At 36.8% G+C, this 15844-nt stretch overlaps 1 protein-coding gene and 1 long non-coding RNA gene across 2 annotated transcripts in view; one reads left to right on the top strand and one right to left on the bottom strand.

Moving 5' to 3' along the window:
- cpne5b (copine Vb) overlaps positions 1-15844 on the top strand; it is a 120017-nt gene that overhangs the window by 66303 nt on the left and 37870 nt on the right. Inside the window, exons 8-9 of the mRNA XM_017496467.3 lie at positions 9728-9831; positions 12492-12596. Coding sequence (XP_017351956.1) covers positions 9728-9831; positions 12492-12596 — 209 coding nt within the window. The remainder of the gene's footprint in view (positions 1-9727; positions 9832-12491; positions 12597-15844) is intronic.
- LOC128628909 (uncharacterized) overlaps positions 1-15844 on the bottom strand; it is a 52443-nt gene that overhangs the window by 14862 nt on the left and 21737 nt on the right. The gene's annotated exons all lie outside the window — the stretch shown is intronic.

The following is a 15844-nucleotide window of genomic DNA, read 5'->3' as shown; positions in this document are numbered from 1 at the left end:
GTAAACTTACTGTTACAAACCGATGACACTTGAGACTCTTTCAAAAAATGGTAAATAAACATGTCCTCACCATATGTAACAATAAGACATTCTTCTATGTTAAATGACACATTTATTATCCGTTTACTATTAGTCTTGGATTATGTTGAGCATATGACATACAGACTCCTGAGAATGAGTTGTCACTATAGAAACGGTAACATAGAAAGAGAGCAATAATATACACCAGTGATTTTAATTACGGCACTATTGTCAGAACTGCTTTTATAGAAAATTAATCACAACTGACCAATCAGATTTGAGAATTTGACAGTAAATAAAACACAACTATCTGATACTAATGAGAGCTTTAGTAGCATGAGCTTTGGCTTAGCACTTAGCTTAGAACTGGTATTTGAGAATGTAATTTATAATGCTGATGGATGTTCCTGATAAAGGGTCTAGCTGAATATATATGTATATGCAGTATGTGTGGGAGGGCATGAGCATATTTTTGCACTAGAATGAGTGTGTGTAGATTTGAAACTCCTTTAGGTGGCTCAGAGGGGTATAGACTTTGCTGTTAGGAAGGATCAAAGCACCTCCCTGGATGATAATCAGCCTTGGTAATGCTGCAGGAATGTGTTTATAAATGTGAAGTCTGATTTGTCAAGCCCTCAAGACAACCTCTTTTGTGGTATCCTTAGGCAAGGATAGATGTTATCAGCTAGAATGCTATCCAAATATTCTACATGAAAGTTTATACATTTGTGTTCAATGTCTTTTGCTGCACTGTTGAATATTGACGCTTGTAACACAGTAGAAGTGTTTAGGCATGGAAAAAAAATATCCTTAAGGTAATGAGAATTTTAGTTGAAGTTTAGTGTCTATTCTGCAATGTAGTCAAGTACGTGGGAGTAAAACATAAATGATTTTAACTGAAATTATAGGTAAGGTCATTTTTTCCTTTTTCACACAATTTACATGATGCAGTTTGTATGAAAAGTTCCATGGATTAAGGTTAAGGTTAGGGACAGCTTAATGTTTGTAACTTTATTTTTAAATGTATGTGTATGAAATTAGATTGTCCTTGTTCATTTGAATTTTAAAAATGTTTCAACAATGGGGTTGTGTGATGAATTACCCCTTGCTATAACAGCATGTCCTCATTTGACAGTGATTCCAATTTTTTAAATAATTAATGAAGGACACATTATACCTTTTTATTAATTTATAGTTTGTGTTTAATGTTGTAGAACAGCTACTGTTATCACTTAAGTTATAGCTGCTATAAACATTTCCTCTTTTTTTCCCTCTCACTTGTAATTAAGAAGACAAAAACGTGCAGTATACTGAGTAACCGCAAAGCGCTGGCACTGGAGACTCCTTCCACAAATGTTAAATAAACACCTCTTTACAGAAAGCTTTGCCAAATCAAATATTAGTTGTTATTTATTTGTTAAATGTCAACATTAAAAAAAAAATCTATTTTTAAAATTATTATGTGGAGCTTCTGCCATACATATCCCTGTGAAAAAGGGAATTACTACAGAAATAATTATAAACAACATATTAGAACAAGTACATTAATATAAACCAGTGATTTGCCTTGTAGCTGGAAATATGGTCAGAGTTTCTGTTCTAGAAAATTAATCAACAGCTCAAATTTGAAAATTTAAGAGCACCATGGTATACAATTAGCAAGTAGTTGTGGTATCGAAAATTGTTTGCTATGATCATTAAGTAGTAAAAATGTAAACAATTAAAAAGTACAGTACTCAAGTACAGTAACAATGTACAAACACCATTATTGTAAGGTGACCACACGTCCTCCTTTTCCCGGACATGTCCTATTTTTCAGACCGTAAAAAAAAGCGTCCGCCGGGATTTCTAAATTTGAGAAAATGTTCGGGATTCGGCTTTAGTTTCATTATGATGTGCTTATGGTCTAATACTGCGTCATGTGTGCACATGTTTGCATTGCTTTAACCCCTCTCTCTAATTCCGCCTTCCCGCACACCAATTGGTCGATTATAAAAGGTTTGCAACAATTATTGGCCAAATTCCTGCCTCTCACCAATTAGCCTACTCTCAGCGAACGCGTGAGCATGAAGCGCTGTCGTGTACGGCGTCAAACAGCTGCTTGACAATAGCAGCAAATGAGTTGAAACAATGCCCGTGGCCATATAAGATCATTTTTAATTTCATATTATTGCATTGCTTCGTATTACATGGACATGCAAATGTATAAATGATGGTAGAAGGTACACTCATGGCATGTGATATTTTATTTTATTCCATGGACATTCAAAAGAATGTAGGAAAAAATTTCAAACGTGGGCAGAGTGAAACCAATTTTATTCATATATATTTATGTGATGTTAATAGTGTGTCTTTTTCAGTGTATTAAAGCATTCATAGTAACACTGTTTTGAAGCCTCTTGGAGCGAGAATTTATCACTTTCTTGGTCAAAGATGTTCTATTGTGTGTGATATCTACAGTACGGAGAGATGCATGATTATCTGAGTTCACCACACACCACGCTGAGGCTTAAGGGACTTACATGTTGGCAAAAGGCCTCACTGATAACACTGATAGTATTGATTTCCTTTTCACAGCTGGAGAGATGTCTAGATCTTTTCCAGCTATATAGCCTCCATTTGAATCTTGCATGTGGCAGATCCTAGGGCTCAGAACAGGCTTAACTGTAGCAGCTGATAACATCTTGTGTTGACTATATCCTGAGAGAGACCTGGTATTTTACTGATTAAGAATGAAGTGCACCCTGCCTGCTAATCAATCAGAGCCAAACGCTATCATTCAGTCACCTTTGTCAAGCTGAATGGTGATTTCAGCTGTGGTTTGTGAGATGGGATCAAGGTCTTAAAAGTAATATTTCTCATAAAGTATATTCAGCACATATATCAGAGTGAAACTGGCCCTTGGGGATACTTTACCTGCCCCTATTGAAATTCTGCAGTGCATCATACCTTTTACTGAGCCTGTGGGCTGTTTCACAGACCTATTTGGTATGCTGTTAACATTGATATTCAGAAGAATGGATCGCACTGCACTGCTGATGAAGCAGATCTGGTTCTTGCCCCAAAGACCATGCCATTTTTCACTAACATCTGGCAGAGTAATATGGCATTTCCTACGATCAGGGTGCATTACAGTGGGTCAGATCAGCCTAAATTTAGAGGAAGAGATGGAATGTCAGGTTTCTGTTGCTTTTGCACCATGTGAGATGATGAGGCATACTTTTTAATAAGCCTTCGGAACATAGTGAAGTGCAAATTACATGATTTAGGTTAGGGATTTTCAACCTGAGGATGAGGTACTGAGAGAGGTGGGTGGCATCATATTTCATCTCTCTCTCTCTTTTTTTTTTACCTATAAAATAATCCCTAAATATGACTTTATCAGACAGATTTATGTATGAAAAAATACATATTGAACTTTCTAATTCTTTGAATATAAACCTTTTAAAATGTGATTAAGAAATACAATGGAGGAAATAAGTATTGAACACGTCAACAGTTTTTTCATTAAATATATTTCCAATGAGGCTATTCACATGAAATTTTCAACAGACTTTGGTATTAACTCAAAAAATCCAAACATTAAAGTTCATAAATGAAGTTATGTGTAATAAAGCGGAATGACCGAGGAAAAATGTATTGAACACATTAACTGACTTATTAGTGGAGGAGCCTTTGTTTGTAATGACGGCTTCAAGACGCTTCCTGTATGAAGAAATTAATTGCCTGCAGTATTCAGGTGTGATTTTGGCCCATTCTTCTAAACATATTGTCTTTAAATCTTGTTCAATTGGATTTGAGTCAGGTGATTGAGTGGGTCATTCTAACACCTTGATTTTTTTTCTCTGAACCAATTGAGAGTTTCCTTTGCTGTATACTTTGGATCGTTGTCCTGCTGGAAGGTTCACCCTTGTCTCATCTTCATCATTATGGTGGATGTCAGCAGATTCTTCTCAAGAATCTCCCAGTATAGCACTCCATTCATCGTTCCTTCAATTATATGAAGTCTGCCAGTACCATGCGATGAAAAACAGCCCCACACCAGGATACTTCCACCTCCAAACTGTGTGAGATGTTTCTTGTATGACACCATGGTAACAAAAAGCCTTTTTATAGACCATCAATTTACTAACCCAGCTGATATTAATTTGCACAGCTAGGCGGTATAATTACTTACGGATTTCAGCTGGTTCCTTGCCTTATCTTGCCTTATCTTGCCTTGAAGAACTGCTTTTTCTTAGCGTGTTCAATACTTTTTTCCTGTGTTATTCAACTTTATTACACATAACTTTATTTATGGACTTTACTATTGTGAATTCTTTATATATATATATATATATATATATATATATATATATATATATATATATATATATATACAGATTTCTTGAGTTAATACTGATGTCTGGTGAAAATTTCATGTGATTTGCCTTATTGGAAATATATTTACTGAACAAAAAGTCGATGCGTTCAATATTTATTTCCCCCACTGTAGAACACACGAGAGAGTATCATGAATACATGAAAATCTATGGACCTCTGCTGTGGCTTTTGACAGCAACCAAATCACAGCCATGATGTTGTTTGTGATAAAACATCTTGAGCGTTATATTGCTTTTATGCATCAGTGTACAAAGTAAGGGAAGAAACTAACTTAAAGAAACTGTGAACATCAATTCATATATCTGTTTTTAATATAGTCCATTTCTTCCACCACAATATAGTCCCACCAAAATGGATTTGCTGCTATGTAATATAGTAGATGAACAAATAAATAGAATGTGTTGAACCTGTAAACGAGTTGCTACTCTGTAATCTTACAAACAAAGATGGCATATGCAATGTCACTTTTGGGCTGATGTCAGCAGGAAATTCTAGATTGGATATCGGAGGGGAAAAAAGCATGAATCCGATCTTATTCTGCAACAAATCTAGCCAGAGTTGCGTAACGTAATGGAAAGTGATGTTAAGTGGGCCATAATGATTTACCACCACAACAGGCTTTTTTGTAAATCATGCCCATAGTTATGAATTTCTTCCTGTAGTATTAAACATGGTCCATTTTAAAGCTGAAAATGTTGTATTAAAAAAAAAAATTAAAAGTAGTATCATGCCATTTCTAGTTACAAATAATTGTTGATTAATCATAACATGTGCATCAATTTGATTATATCAAGAAACTTATTGCAAATAACCATTGTGTTTACTAACTTTATACATACTATATACATAAATAGAAGTTTGTGGAATCTACTGTTTAATTGTGATTACCTCCGGTAACTGTGATTAGCTGTTTATGTAATACTTGTAACAGACATAATACAGGCTCCTTTTTGTGAAGACCTGAATGAGCAGCTCCTCCACTACAGGTTAGGTACGCCTATTTTTTCTGAGGACCAGTGTGTATTACAGTGTACAGCTGTAATTGTATTTTTAAAATTATTTATTTATTTATTTTATACAGTGCTTCGGTTGTGTCTGTCTTATTGTGGGCTGTGGAAGCTTTTGTGATTGGTAATTTGACCTTTGAATTACGAAAGGCTGGACAAAATACATTTTTTTGTATATGTTTGGTTACTTCACAGTAAAATCCCACTTGTTGAATTAACACCCAGAGTGTTCATTTGTGTCCATTGGACTTATATACACTGTAGGGTGTAAATTTAACACTCTGGGTGTTAAATCTACACGGGATTTTCCTGTGTTAGAGTGGTCAAATATGAAACCTACTGAACAAAGAAAGGCCATTCATGTTAATCATGAATGTGAGTCAATGCAAAATGCATTTAGTATTCATTCATTCATCCTTAGTAAATGTCTGGTCATGGTCGCAGTTGAAATTGTGAAATTAGGAATTAGTGAAATTAGCCATTTCAGTCTCTGTCCTCCCCCTTCCCCAGGGTTTCCCAGTTTTTCCAGGGGCCTAGTGGCACGGTTCATATTTAATTTTAAAAGAAACCTTTCTGGTTTAGGCCACGCCTACTTCATGTTTAATTGCAAATACAGATAACAAACAGATACCGATAGTGGCATTGCATTGCACCTCACTATAATAGTATCTGTTTGTGCATTTAAAAAAGTATGTCATCAAGGGACTCTGGCCAACAAAATTTGTCTGTATTTGTTGATAAAAATACACCCAGTCTGCATCATTAAAAACCAGGAGCATGTCATTTGCAGTCTGCAAGCCACCCAGACAACAGCAACACCATGCTGACTAAATGTAGCCCAGATAACAGACCTGGTATTCTAAGGATGTTTGATTAGATGTGCCAGTTCCTGTCCCACTAATCTCCACTGTGCTAAGAAGACACAGTTCATGCTCTACTCTTAACAGCTACTGTATAATTTGTAGTAGCAGTCAAAAAACGCTCTTACAGTGGTGCTTTGAGAAAACACATTTACTAAATGGCTTTGAGGGGGAAACCTAGAGATGATACAGAATTGGTTTATCCAGAGGTAGAATAAAAAAAAAAACTTGTTTTCTAGATTTACTGAATTCAAAAATCTTGCCAATTTGTTTTCAAGTCTGCAGCAGACTTTACTCTAGCCTTCCCCTAAGACCACTTACTTGTGGTAACCGTAGAAAGTTGCCCAATTTACCCATTGTGCGCTGAAGTAATCACAGTAAAGCTGATAAATGTTCAAGCAGAGGAATGAAAACATTTACGGCAAACCGCAGTATACTCTGTGGTACAATGCAACAGCCTTGACTCTGATTGTGCCAATAAATCACTATCTCTACACATTTCTTAGCTCATTTCTCTACTGTGGTTTTGGACCCTTTATCTATGATTCTGACTTAACTTGTGCCAGCTTTTAATGGTAAAAAGAGTGCCTACATTGGGTGTTCATTACACATTCATGAATGCTGCATTCATCTTTTATAATGCAGTCCAAGTCTAGATTTGACTTTTGACTTTCCTATGCTAAGCTTGTCAGATGTAGTCCAAGCCATGCAGCCACTGGACTGCTTCATGCCAATAGACCTGTGCTATGCTTAGTGTGATTTTCCCAATGCCCCAGAACACATATGATTTTTAAGGTTTGTATTTCTTATTACAGGCGTTCCATTTAAAGTTCTACTCTTTGGTCTCTCTGTAGTACCAGAGATTGTCTCCCCTCATGGCCAGAATCATTTGGAACATTTCTAGTCTCCTTGCACACATAACAGCACTCTGTCTCGTGATGAACTCAGAAAAAAAACTTTCTAACACTGAAACAGGACACACCATTAATTTACTTAATTCACCTGTCAAAGTGCGGCAAACATTATTATGCTTGCCAATCAGATCGAGCCAGGCTTCTGTTGGGAATGCTAGGACTGATGAAGGCAGATGCTGTTATAATTACCCTAGGTATGTTGGAGCTTCATTGAAAAGTGGGTTACTAGTCTACAGAATGCCACAAACAGAAACATGTGCTCGTCTCAGTGAGAAGGGACCAGTTGCTAGCTTGCTGGGTATTCAAGGCTTTTCTAAGAAAAGGGTTCTGCTTGGGAGAGTTTGTCTTATGGGTACTGAAATGTTGCCACATGTAGGTTCACTCAGAGAACACCGTCAAGTGGCTCTCTACACCTTGCACAGAATCTCCTCAGGTGGGTACAGATGGTGAACCTCATTGAGAGCAACTCGTCTACCACAGAGGCAGCAGACATAATATTGAGACACTTTTTAATACAGCATCATTGCTTTATGAAAGCAATGTTTATGAACATCTTCTGATGGCCCAATATAGTTTTCCTTCTAATAACAAACTAATAACTTTTGAGATAAGCATGAATTATTAAAGATACAAAGGTCTAGAACAGTCTATCCATAATGATTATGCAGTAAGGATTGGTTCTTTTCTTTTCTCTCTTTCATTTAAAGATCACTACATCAAAAAATGAACGTTAGCCTAACATTAATCATCCATCATTGTTTTATAAAAGCAATTTTTTTCTTCTGTTATGAAGACCTAACGTAGGTACCCTTCAATCAAAGTGCTATCAAAACATCTGTAGCTTTTATTTCATTGTAATATTCCTGGTAAATCTCTTGATGATTTCTCATACTCTTTTGTTGTCTATGCTTGGACTATCAAGAGCATATTGCTCATAAAAAGAAAACATTATTTCAAATAAATAATGTCCTTGAAACCCAGACACTGAGAAAAAAAAGACTCTGTACAATTGGTAACCTTTAACAGAACACAGTGAGAGGAAGATTGTTCTGGAAAGCTGGCAAGCCAGGGTATGTCAGATGTTTTTGATTATGTCTTTCCAGGAAGACAAACACACTAATAGCAAGCAAGAAGAAAAACAAAAATCATTGGTGGACAATTTGATTTCTCACACTCCCCCAAGCAATTTTACCAGTAATCAATTTGGCCCTTATAGTTTAAACAGGAAACAGTGTGATGGCTTTTGCTGCGCTTGTCACTCTTCTGTTGACTGGCTCAAAGAAATGTTTTCAGCCTCATGTCCTTGGGGATACCGTATTGAGGGAAGAGAGAAGGAGCATCAGTGAGCCAGTGAGGTCTGTTTTCTAGAAAATGCCTCATGCATGAAACTGTTGGCAGGAGCAGGCTTCCAAGACGAAGAAACAGCCTCCATGTTTTCAAACCATACAAGTGCAAATTACATTCAGAAATACGTCATGCTGTCTGGCATGATTAGCAGTATTTTGCCTATCTCCACGTATAAATTTTCACCATAGTGACACTTTTATTTTCAAATCAGCATGATGTCTGGTTCATTTAGTAATCGCTGTTGGAGTGATTGCAAGCCCAAGCCATGACACTACCTATAACAAGCTTGACCAGTGAGCTTATATGTTTTGGATCATGACTTTTCTTTAAAGGATCATTAAATACAGTATTACAAGATTCAAAATCTGTTCAAAGGACACAAAAGGGATTGCTGGTGGTTGTTCACTATTAATGTTAACACTGTTTGTTTGTCCAGTTGTGATAATGAAGGAACATTTGTGAAGCAGAACAACAGTAATCAAGAATATGATGCACATACTGAACTTTCTTTAAGTATACTCAGTAATGTTTAACTTTATAGTATGCAATTGAGCAAGATAAATGCATTATAATCCCATGATCTGGTGTCACCCAGAAGAAATCTGGTTCCTCTCAAGGTTATTTTCTAATGCCATCTCAGGGAGTTTTTCCTCGCCAACGTCACCTCTGGGTTGCTAATTATGGGCCTAAATCTCCCACAAAGATGCTTTGTGACAGTGTCTATTGTTAAAAGTTCTGAACATGCAAATTGTCTTGACATAAATTACATTTCTTTGTCTTCTTCATTTTGATTTAGTGATATGCAAACTTCTACAAGTTTGTACTATATAGATGAAATAAATGATGCAGAATGATGGGGGAAAAATCACTAGTTTTCAAACTCATAATTTTGCTCTGGATAATATTTCATATATACAGAACCTCTCTAATACAACTTACATCCTAATCAGTACAAACATTTAGACAGGACATGCTTTAGAGTGAAGTCTGTCTGCAGACTTCATTATACTCTTTCACTGTGTGGAATGTCAGAGAAAACATCAAGTTCGCTATAATGAGGCTCGCTTTCTCCTGGTGGGATTACACAAAAGGGCCATAGCTTCATTTTTCTCCTGTGTTGCAGTCATTAAAATGCAGAGAACACAATATGCATATGAACATCAGCTCAGATGTACTTTGGTATTTTTTTTGCCAGGATAATGCAACCATGCAGTTTTGTGCCAATAAGCTGGACAAGAAGGACTTCTTTGGGAAGTCGGATCCCTTTATGGTGTTCTACAGAAGTAATGAAGATGGAACGTGAGTTTGCTCTTGTGTTAAAAATAGCACAGAAATTAAGTATTTTAAATGATGTTTAAATGCTCCAGGCCCAGTTATTTGTGATGCCTTATTTAATGCTTTATTTATTCATATCATCCCCCAGACACGTAATACATGCTAAACCTCCAAAACACACAGAGGCACTTCTGAACTTATTGGCCCAAAATGCTCTTATTCTGAGAAGCACAAAATATACTGGATCATCACATGTAATGGATGTCCTTTTTCAGAAAGAAGCAAACCATGTTGTCCAGCCTATACATTACCCAGTTGAGTGCACTTCATGGCTCCATCATGGTGTACTCTTACCTCACATTTCTGCAGTCCATCATTTGCAGAACTATAGTAGATTTTTGTCATTTACAGAATTTAGTCTTAAAATTAGGAGAGAAAAAAAAAACACTCAGTCTGTGATTAACTAAGATCTACAGTAACACATGCTAATTTGTGTGTGCAGTGGGATAAATTGTGCTGTTTTAAAAACTTTTTCGAAATATGATATGAATAAAAGAGTGTTGAAATAAGAGTTCATTATGCTAACAATGGAAATTTTAATGAAAATCTTTTCAAAGACTCTACTAAGTAAGGACTTTATTTTCAACTAATCTTTACTAAATTCTGTTGGGATCAGATGTCTGAATGTGTGAATAGTACTATCTAATGTGAAACTAATGCTACCCTGGAGATATGAATTCATCATCATCATCATTTTGAGAAACTTTCTGATTATTTTAATTACATACAGCAGGGGAAATAAGTATTTAACGCATCAACATTTTTTTCAGTGAATATATTTCTAATGAGGCTATTGACATGAAGTTTTCACCAGACTTTGGTGTTAGCTCAAGAAATCCACACATATAAATAAATCAAAACATTAAAGTCCATAAATGAAGTTATGTGTAATAAAGAGGAATGACACAGGAAAAAAGTATTGAACACACTAACTGAAATTTATTTAATACTTAGTGGAGAAGCCTTTGTTTGTAATGACAGCTTCAAGATGCTTCCTGTATGAAAAAATTAATGGGTCGCAGTATTCAGGTGTGATTTTGGCCCATTCTTCTAAACATATTGTCTTTAAATCTTGTTCAATTGGATTCAAGTCAGGTGATTGACTTGGCCATTCTAACACCTTGATTTTTTTTCTCTGAAACCAATTGAGAGTTTCCTTTGCTGTACGCTTTGGATGGTTGTCCTGCTGGAAGCTCCACCCATGTCTCATCTACATCATTATGGTGGATGTCAGCAGATTCTTATCAAGAATCTCCCGGTAAAGGACTCCATTCATTGTTCCTTCAATTATATGAAGTCTGCCAGTACCATGCGATGGAAAACAGCCCCACACCAGGATGCTTCTACCTCCAAACTTCACTGTTGGTATAGTGTTTTAAGAGTGATGTGCAGTGCCATTTTTTCTTCAAACATAGTGTGTAGCCCAAAAATTCAATTTTGCTCTCGTATGACCAGACTACACTCTCCCAGTATTTCATAGGCTTGTCCAAATGAGTTGAAGCAAACTTTAAATGAGTTTCAACATGCCTTTTCTTTAGTAATGGAGTCTTTCGGGGTGAGCATGAGCAGTGTGTTCTCTGTGACAATGGTACCTGCAGCCTCTAAGTGTTTCTGGAGCTCTTTCTGAGTGGTTCTTGGCTCTTGGGCTACTCCTTCTGACTATTCTTATGACTCCCTGGTCAGAAATCTTGTGAGGAGCTCCTGTGTGTGGCCAGTTGATGATAGAGTGATGTTGTTTCCATTTGTGGATAATGGTGCCCAATGGTGCTTACTAGAGGATTAGAAGTTTTGAATTACGTCTGTATTCCATTCCATCGATATGTTTTGCAACAATAAGGTTGCAATGGTCTGGGGAGAGCTCTTTGCTTTTACCCATCATGAGATGTTTCTTGTGTGACACCTTGGTAACTAAAGTCTTTTTTATAGATGATCAGTTTACTAACCCAGCTGATATCAATTTGCACAGATAGGAGGTATTACTAATTACTGTTACTAATTACCTACGGATTTCAGCTGGTTCCTTGCCTTACCTTGCTTTGGAGAACTGCTTTTTCTTAGCGTGTTCATACTTTTTTCCTGTGTCATTCCACAAAGCTTACATTTTATTGAGTACGTTTTATATATGTTTGTATATATACGTTTTATTTAGTTAATTTAGCACTGGTCAAATTATGAAGTCTAATACCAGACTGTGAAATTCTTCAGCACACATCACAGTGAGACTCTGCTATTTTAATTCTCTGGCATATTTGATGGAGTCATTCATGGAAAAGGAATGTTAGCACTGCTAATGAGAGCTAATTAGAATGACAGAAATGAGGTATTATAGAATTAAAGAAATGAGGTAATATACTATTCAGTATTCAGCAGGTAGACTACTACCCAATATATAGTATGATACTGATGTTAGTTGGCACTAATGTAGCAACAAGAAACTTCCAGCTACATTGTTTAACATCTTCACCGATCATTAGACACTAATGAACACATTCCCATATGGCTTGTTAGGTGTGGACTTCTGAAGATAAATGCAGCAGCTGGCTGATCCCCTGCTATACGTTGTGGTTTATTTCTGAGTAATAAAACGCCTCTACTGGTTTGTCACCTTGCTTTTCTCTGTCAAGGTTCACCATCTGCCATAAGACGGAGGTGGTGAAGAACACCCTGAATCCAGTTTGGCAGTCTTTTACCATCCCAGTGAGAGCACTCTGCAATGGGGATTATGACCGGTAAGATTCTTGTACCCCTGTGCCACATGGAGGTGTTTCCTCGAGGTGAAGCCTTGAATAACCTGTACAGCTTTCAAGTGTATGGCCTTTAATCTCTGGAGAGCTGCTCATCAACCGCAGTGGCATCAGAGGCATTGCTGCCAGATGGGTGCTTTTCCATGCAACTGGGCTTCTTTTGGTTGTGCAAGAAAAAAAGATATTCTTGGGCAGGTACACAGATTTTGGACTTGTTTGACATGGGCGTTATTTGTTGTATACACTACCTACACTGCATTGAATTAAAAATGCAAGTAAACCCTAAACATCCATCAATATATTTATTGATAAATTTATTTGCTTCTGCCAAGAGGAGCTACAGTGTGCGACACCTGTCTGACGCATATTGTGGCATTACTATGAGTCAGCGATGATTACACTCTGAAACACTCTCCTGTCATTAGGCAACTCACTCGCCTATAACAGAGGCAAAGCAAGCATTCACAGAACTCCAGTAGCACACACACAGGGGAATCCAGGCAGGAAGAGAACACACAAAGGGTAACAAGAAGACACCCAATATGAAGATGGCTGATGCCAGAAACCAAGTAGCGGGTCCCTGGTGTCAATCCCCATTTCCTACAGGGAACAGCCATACTTAGCACTACTAATCTGTACCCTTCCTTGTCACTGTGATTGTACACTCAGTGATACATATTTTGTACCTTTAATATGCATCTTTAACTTAGAAATGTGCATGTAATTTACCTTTAAAGGTTTTCTTTAAAAGGTTATTACAATTCTTTATCATTATGAGCCTTAAAACTGTGCACTACAGTACAGGTGCATCTAAAAAAATTTGAATATTGTGGAAAAGTTCATTTTTTCCCTGTAATTTAATTCAAAAAGTGGAACTTTCATATATTCTAGATTCATTACACATAAAGTGAAATGTTTCAAGCCTTTTTTTTGTTTTAATCTTGATGATTATGGCTTACAGCTCATGGAAATAAAAAATCCAGTAACTCAAAATATTAGAATAAAGAATTTATAATACAGAAATGTCGACCTTCTGAAAAGTATGTTGATTTATGCACTCAATACTCAGTCGGGGTTTTAATCCTTTTGCATAAATTACTGCATCAATGCGGCATGGTATGGAGGCAATCAGCCTGTGGCACTGCTGAGGTGTTCTGGAAGCCCAGGTTGCTTTGATAGCTGCCTTCAGCTCGTCTGTATTGTTGGGTCTGGTGCCTCTCATAGATTCTCTATGGGGTTCAGGTCAGACGAGTCGGCTGGCCAATCAAGCACAGTAACACCAGGGTCTGCAAACCAGTTACTAGTAGTTGTGGCGCTGTGGGCAGGTGCCAAGTCCTGCTGGAAAAGGAAATCAATATCTCCATAAAGCTCGTCAGCAGATGGAAGCATGAAGTGCTCTAAAATCTCCTGGTAGACGCTGCATTGACTCTCGACTTGAGAAAACACAGTGGACCAACACCAGCAGATGACATGGCAACCCAAATCATCACTGACTGTGGAAACTTCACACTGGACCTCTCCACTCTTCCTCCAGACTCTGGAACCTTGATTTCCAAATGAAATGCAGCATTTACTTTCATCTTCCCCATGATTGTGGTTGTGATTAAAGACTCAGGAAACCTTTGCAGGTGTTTTGAGTTAAATTAGCTGATTAGAGCTCTTCATAGGTCGACATTTCTGTATTATAAATTCTTTATTGAAATATTTTGAGATATTGGATTTTTGATTTCCATGGATTGTAAGCTGTAATCATTTTAGATTCATCATTCAAGATTTAAAAAAAAAGGCTTGAAATATTTCACTCTATGTGTAATGAATCTAAAATATATGAAAGTTACACTTTTTTAACTAAATTACGGAAAAAAATTTACTTTTCCACGATATTCAATTTTTTTGAGATGCACCTGTATATCCACATTTCCAAGCAAAAGATACATATTAAGGTTACAAAAAGTAAGAGTAAAACCGCAGTGATGAGCCAAGGTATAGGAAGGGACAATATCTTGAATATAGTCCAATTTATTTTGTATTTCCTATTATAAGATTACAGCAGACTAAATATAAGATTATTAAACCTAATTCTAGACATGTTAACAAATTTCATGTTTGAAATAGTCTTATTATATTGGCAATAAAGTTTAGAAATATGTATTATATTTCTAAAAAGATGAAATTATGTGCCAATAGAATAAAAAAATTTAAATCTTAACATGAGTAAAAATCTCTCTCTAAAAAAAAAAAATAGGTTAAATATTCTTAGATTTGGTTTATTGTAATCTTACAGTAAGAAATACTAGATAAATATGACTACATTCACTATATTTACATCCATTTGCCAGGTCATTGCCAATCTCTAGGCGACAGCACAGCACTTGAACATATGCCAGCTCTGGCTCCTCATTGACGTCAGCCTCCAGTGGGGCACCAGTTGAACGTTCTATGGGGAGTGAAGCTTGTAGACTCCTGAACAATGAAGCTGCATGCCCACAGCACCAGTAACAAGTCCCAATCCCAGTCTCATTGGTATTGGTAGGTGAACTTGGACAGCTGCATTGTCAGGATCTGGTTGAAACATTCCACTGTCATCACTCTGGGGGAAAAGGGAAGGGGTATATGTCTTTCTAATCTCCAAGCGACAACTTAGTGGACTCAAAGGTGTGACAAATATTTCCAGTGGTTGGTTCTTGTCACGACTGGCACTACTGCTGCTTCTCTGCATCATCATGATTTATTGGCCCCATCAGGAGCAAGTTCAAATAAAGTCTCAGTGCTGTTGCCTGTATATAATTAAAATTTTGTAGTGTTAAAGCTGAGAGTTGTATCATTTTCTCACTGAGATGTTTGGAAATACATTCTCAGCCTTCATGCAGGAGTGTGAACAGTTTGTTATTGTTGTCCTTTTTTTTTTTTTTTCTTCGATAATGCTGTACTGTTGTATTGTTCTCACCTCCTGTTTCTTGTACCTCACACTCATTTTTTGGTATGCTTGAGCAAGAATTACTGGGCTTAAAACTAACACACGAATCTGGCAGTTAAGAAGAGGGAACCAAGGGACTTCGGAATTGTTTTCTTTTTTAGCTCTCACCACACATTAGATTAATAACTATAACTAAAGCAGTTTGACACCTCGTTTTTTGGATAGTTCAGCACTAATTTGGCCAAAAGGCTCCAGGAACAGTTTTGAGAAGTTGAGCTGGGTAATGTTTTATGATTTGGGGTAAAGATGTGCTCTT

Source organism: Ictalurus punctatus, chromosome 21 (assembly GCF_001660625.3).
Source record: "Ictalurus punctatus breed USDA103 chromosome 21, Coco_2.0, whole genome shotgun sequence".
NCBI classification, from domain to species: Eukaryota; Metazoa; Chordata; class Actinopteri; order Siluriformes; family Ictaluridae; genus Ictalurus; species Ictalurus punctatus.
Note: the sequence above shows the minus strand (reverse complement) of the source record. Positions and strands in the feature narration are given on the sequence as shown.